Consider the following 6243-nt stretch of genomic DNA (forward strand, 5'->3'; position numbering starts at 1 on the left):
ATGTAGCTGAAAATGTTTAGCATAAGGTTAAGCAGTAACTTGAGGCTTTGGTTGTCCAGAAGCAGAAACAAAATTGTTTGTCAAATCGGGTTGCTGATGTGTGGGATTGATGCTCATGATATTTCACGAAACTCAGCTGTTGTCGCTAATGGAAAAACTAATCAAACAGTTGCTGCACTTCTTAGTTTTGTTGTCAAATGTCTGCAACTGTAGTTAAAAATATAAATTTGATGATTAAAAAGCAACAGATAGCTTTTATGTGCATGTTTGGTATTGCCTACTTCAAAGGGGCACGTGTGTCAACGTAATGTAAGTTTTATGTTTTCTCAACAAACAAATCGGGAAACTAGATCAGCCAAAGTTCAGACCTGCCATGAAACAACATGTTTGTGTCACGTAAGCGGCGTTAAAAACATTGTTTTTTCCTCAAGACCAATAAGTAGTCATGCAAAGTTAAGTGCAAGTACATATATTATCCATATGGCGTATTTTAAAGATTCAAATGTCATTGATTTTGTGATATCTAGAAAGAAATATTTATGAGCAATAAACAAGAAAAAGTTGGACAATATACGAGAAAATATGTCAAACAAGCGAATGTGTGTAGACAGGTCATTGCGGAAACAAACATGACTGTACTGAAAAATAGTAGTGCAGGCCTACATTATACGCTGATTTGAAGATCAATACCAATTAATAGAGTTTAAAGTGTATGTAGTCGGCTCAACACCAATCTTAACAAAAACTGCTCGTTACCGGGGGTAAACATCGTTTTTTATGTTGTACAACAAAGCTGAGTCGTGTCGTGACTCCAGTATCAACACAGGAAAATTATAGTATGCTTAAACTTCAGCGAACTTAGTACATAGTCGATAAACTGTAGTTTAAGCTTGTCGAAAATCCTTTCTAATACCAATTTCATTAATTTGGAATAATATCAGCAATAGCACTTTAAAAATCGACCCAGCATCATCATAATACTGGTATTCTTTTGTTTTTTGGGGGGAATACTTTTATGTTTACTCAATAGCGCCACCTATAGTTAGCGTCATCAGTCGTCTGCGCAATGATAATTGAGATCGCAAACTAGCCCAGATAATAATTAGATTATTTTGATTTTTCAGGAATAAACATAAAAAATATGAAGCGAATATTTCAAAAGTCGATAAAATCTTAACCTATGTAAGGATCCTAACATGTTAATTTGTTTGGCAAAAGTGTGTCCATGACCTTGTTGGCCTAATTTGTACAGCATTAGGATTTATATAGACATTGTTTAACTAAACCTTTACAATAATGTGATTTTGTTAACAGTTGAATTGTTTGTTACTTTTTGTTAAATTGTGATTTTCTTTCTGAGGGAAGCTTAAAACCAACAAGTATCATGGGCAACAGAGAGAGCAAGATGCAAACAAAATTCAAACAACAGAAACCAGGTAAGAAGAGTTTTGTTATCCATATCTAAAACACACATTCAACGTTTGTTTGGTTGGCATATTGCAAGTAATTCAAACAACACATCAATTCAATAAGCTGGCAGTAATAAACACAACTGTTTGGCCAAACTTTTATATTATTTCTTTCACATCATTGCTATGATCAGAAACCAAAATAGAAACCACTGAAATATGAAATTTCTGTAATTTTCCCTGTATGCTGGTGAATATTATTAGACTAATGTATTCCAAGCTCTTCTGATCGAACTTATTATTAAGCTAAGTGACAAAGTTTTAATTTTTCGAGGTCCATCACTGCAATTTTCAGCACAGGGGGCAATCATATCTGACAGCTTTGTTGGATTTCAAGGTGATGTCATCATAACCAATAACTACCACAATACTCCAGGTATGTCAATCTAAGGGTATTGCAAATTAATGCAGGGTAGGACAATTTGAAATTATTCTTTTTTATACACAGTCTTGAGCTTTCTGGTTATGTTAGGTTGTTTCTTATGTTGATTAACCAGAAAATTTATTCAAGTGCCAATTAATATTTTTAATATAAAGTTATTTTGGTTCATGTGCAAAGTATAATTTTAGCTCATTTTATGCTGACGTTATTTAACTTTCTAAACATTTAGGTACAACAAGCACAAAAGAAGATGATGAAAAAAATGAAGGTAAAATATTGTGATCTATTTCTGCAACAAGAACACAATCGTATTGTTAAAATGTCAAAATATTATGGTGCACATAGCCTATATGTTTGCTATGTCATTCGAATTTTGACATAATTTGTCAACCGGCATGCTTTGTTTTGAAGGGATGCCAACCCTTACCTTAGAGGTGTTGGTGATGTGACAGTAATTTTAACACAGTGAATCACCGTCTGTTGCAATATCTCAGCCTATCTAAGCGATGGGTCACAAGGAAATTAAAGTGGGGTTCAATTTTTCTGACAATTTAGTTTCTTTGTTCGTTAAAACTGTGCGCTTTCATTCAATCAAATGTAGAAATGTAAGCTAAACAGAACAATACACTGCAATAGCGAAACAATGATTAATGATGAACCAGAATTGCAATGGTTTTGGAAAGAATTTCTCATGACTTGTGTTTGTTGATTCAGAAAAAGTGCAGCAAGAAACCATCGAAATCATTGAAAGTCGACATAATGTACTAAAGACTGTCATGTCTCTTCCTGGTTTGAGAGAAGATGGAATCCCAGATGTTAATCCAAAACTGGAAAAACTTGACTTTTACAAGGGTATTGATCCCAAGAAAGAAGATAAATTTGTGCCATCAACAATGAGGGACAGTGTAAATTCAGTTAAAGGTGAACCCACAACATTTGAGGGATTGCTTACTACAATTCATGAAGGTCACCAGTTTATCGCAATTGCGGGACCGCCGGGCGCTGGAAAAACATCGTTATCCAAGAAGTTGCTGAAACACATCAAAAAGGGGTATTTGATGTTGCACCTAAACTTTATGAATATAGACTATGGTGATGGCAAACTTACACTTCAAGAGCTCCTACTGGACAGGCAGTTTCCTGATACCAAGCAAACTGTCCTTGATGCTGCATTCACATGGATGAAGCAAAACCAAGAAAAGTGCATTTTAGTATTCGATGGTCTGGATCAGGTAACATGGTCACTGGAAAATATAAAGCAAATTAACACAGATTACAAAACTCAGTTTATGGTTCAACAGCTTGTTGCGAATCTCTGCAGCAAAACCCTGTTCAGTAAAGCAACATTAATCTTTACATCACGTCCACATTCCCTGCTTGCCATTCCTGTGGGACTTCGTCCAAAATCTACCTTTTATGTCCACGACCTTGCTACAGAAGACATGAAAAAGCTGTTTTATTTCTATGCTGAAGAAAAAGCAAGTGAACTTTTCAAAAAACTTGAAACTGAATCTCCACAAATGTTTAGTTTTTGTCACAATCCATTGCTTTTACAATTTGTCTTGTATGCCTTTTTGTTTGGTGGCCCAGACAGTTTTAACACAATTACCAACTTATTCCATGAAGTATTGCAACAATTTAATTTATCCGAATATGCAAAGGGCAAGAGCCTAAACTTTGTTATAAAAGCCCTTGGCAAAATGGCCTACAATGGAATGACTCGCCGAACTGTTGTGTTTAGCCATGCAGATCTTTCTGCAGTGGGCCTAGACCATATTAATGTTCAGGATGTGATAATTAAGCTTGCAAAACACTCTTGGTACTCACATCGTAAAGTTTTCGATGGTTCCCAAACTTTCTTTTTCTTTTCACATCAAATGTTACAAGAATTTATTTGCGCCTTTTACATTTCCTTTTTTATGCCTGTTGAAGAATTCAACCAAATCATTGATGAGGTGGTGAAAGTTTCACACTGGGCCATGGTGCGACGATTTGTATGTGGCCTTTTGCTTGGACAGAAACGTTGTAAGCATGGCATTAATTATTTTGGTGATATCTTTCTGATTTTGCTAATTGTTGTTTTACAAGTAGTATCAGGAAGTTATCCCGCTGAAGGCAATTTGGAGTCTGGATGTGACAGTGGTCTTGCTTCCTCTGAGACAGATGCCAAGATCCAGGAAAATGGTATCTTTGCTATGTAAACTTGTAAAACATGTTATATGGTTTACTATTTGTGCAACGCAAGATTTGTATTTGTGAATCATTCGTAAACATTTTTGAAAACATTTATCAATCACATTAGGTGTGTATTTGCAGGTTACAGAATTTAAATGTGGATGAACAGTATATTTGCGAAAAAATTACAAAATATTCCGCTATTTAGTGATATACAGTGATTTAAAAATTAAAAGCTCCTGCTTTTACCCAAAAAATGAAAACTTTGTCAACGTCACTCTGTATTCTGAGTCAAATTGTGTTAAAATTTTGTTTGCAGCCACAGATTTGCATTTAAAACACATGTCATGTTAAAATATGTAAAACATATTACCTGGTTTACTTTCATGAACATTTTTTGAAAACAGTGATTTATCAATCACATTAGGTGTGTATTTACAGGTTACAGATATTAAACGTAGATGAACGGTATACTTTCGAAAAATTGAAAAAAATATTGAGACATGCAGTGTTTTTTGTTTTTTTTTACCTCAGGAGTCCCAACTACAGGGCCACGGACTAATACCGGTACATTTTCAACCTGTCCTCCCAACTTGTCGGCTAGGATTTTGTGTGGTACACGCCTTACAAACACGCAACTATAAATACAGGTTGGGCACATATGCCCATCCCCAGTAAACTATAATATGGTATTGTCTTTGCCAAGGCACTTGTTACTGATACTACTGCGTTAGACATGTAACATGCGTATACTTGATTCATTTATTGGTGGCTTTACTGCATTAAATAACCTTTAGCTCCTACAGATAATATATGTGTTTGCGCAAAACATACGAGTAGAAACAATTCGTCCAACCAAATACATGTCAACAGTTTTATTGCAAATGTTGTTGTTTCTTGTTTTCCAGACAAAAGTGCGAAATTATTGGATGCGCTTTCAAGATATCTCCAATCTCGACCCAGGAGATACGATCTACTGAGTGAGTAAATGATATGAATGCCAACAGTTTAATTCGTGTTTGTAAACACAACATTTATTTGCGTAACAATGAGTGGGTTTGTTACGTCACACAGTCATTGTTTGAACCGAACACTCAATGCAGTTTTTTTTCAGTTGTGATTAAATGTTGTGGAGGAAAGACGTGTCTATTTCTGTCGTGTAATTTATATATTTTCTGATAATTTAAACGTTTTATATTGGATTGATTTGTTGGTTCTTGTGTTGATTAAATCCGACTTAAACGTGGGGAATTCTGTGCAAGAATAAAGTAAGTTTTAGTTTAAGTGATTTTTTTTTAAACTGGAAACCAGACATCTGCTTTTTTAATAAATTTCTTCTGCTTTGTTTCAGATTTATTTCTGGACATGAAGGAAATCCAAAAATGCCACCAGGAAAAACTCGCCGGGTTTTGTCCTGAGGTGTTGGATTTTTCCGGAACCCGACTTCACTCAATCGTTCAGGTTTTGGCGGAATTTTTACCAAAAGTTACAAGAAATGATTTGGGGCTGGAGATGTGGGTTTGCGTCCTGAACTTCGAAGATTTACCGAATATTTGTGAAGCAATAAAAAGAATGAAACCAAAGGTTTGTTTGTGTTTTTATTTATTTTGTAACCAAGATTCTGTTTTAAATCCCTGGCATTTTCGCAAAAGTTTATTTATTTAAAGAAAAAAAACGAATTCGTTTTAGTTTTGGGATAAAATGTTGCTTCTTCCTGGTTCAAATAGTGTAGAAATATTTCCACCAAACAATGTTTTTATTTTTAAATAGTTGAGATTTCTCAACCTGGAAGGAAACGAGTTTCGCGGAAAAGACGACGGGAAAAAAATTTGTGAGATTTTACCGAAGGTTTGGGAGTGGTTAGGTCTAGTTTTGTGCTTAATGGATCCTGAGTCGATTGAAATGGTGAAGGAAGAACTTGCTAATATGGAAAACCCTGTGAGGATTTAATTTGTATTTGTATAAAAACATTTATTTGTGAATTTTTCATAAAATTAAAACTTTTTGTGACTTTTTTCAGCCGGAAGTTTGGAGTTTGGTTGAAGGTGAACAGTTCCCTCCCCTCATCCGATCCAGATTCCAGTGATTCGGATTGAAGCAGAATCTCAACACGAAAACTATTTCCTGTTCCCGAATTATTTGTGTTTTGTTTTCGTGATTTCAGAAATAAATGATTTTTAACAAAGAACAAAAACACCGACATTTTTTCCCAAGCGT

General features: G+C 34.9%; 1 protein-coding gene across 2 annotated transcripts; it reads left to right on the forward strand.

The window, feature by feature from the left end:
• The first annotated feature begins 1319 nt into the window (after nucleotides 1–1319).
• LOC145903678 (uncharacterized) lies at nucleotides 1320–6160 on the forward strand. Of its 2 annotated transcripts, none has more exons than XM_082991792.1 (9): nucleotides 1320–1436; nucleotides 1744–1845; nucleotides 2081–2119; nucleotides 2566–3876; nucleotides 3940–4035; nucleotides 4935–5006; nucleotides 5378–5610; nucleotides 5797–5964; nucleotides 6047–6160. In XM_082991792.1, the coding sequence occupies exons 1-9, from the start codon at nucleotides 1385–1387 to the stop codon at nucleotides 6110–6112; spliced, it is 2139 nt and encodes a 712-aa protein (XP_082847918.1). In that variant the 5' UTR covers nucleotides 1320–1384; the 3' UTR covers nucleotides 6113–6160. The 2 variants fall into 2 exon arrangements, with proteins under 2 accessions (XP_082847918.1, XP_082847919.1); XM_082991793.1 differs by having other exon boundaries at nucleotides 3943–4035.
• The last annotated feature ends 83 nt before the right edge of the window (nucleotides 6161–6243 follow it).

Source organism: Ascidia mentula, chromosome 5 (assembly GCF_947561715.1).
Source record: "Ascidia mentula chromosome 5, kaAscMent1.1, whole genome shotgun sequence".
In the NCBI taxonomy this organism is placed as follows: domain Eukaryota; kingdom Metazoa; phylum Chordata; class Ascidiacea; order Phlebobranchia; family Ascidiidae; genus Ascidia; species Ascidia mentula.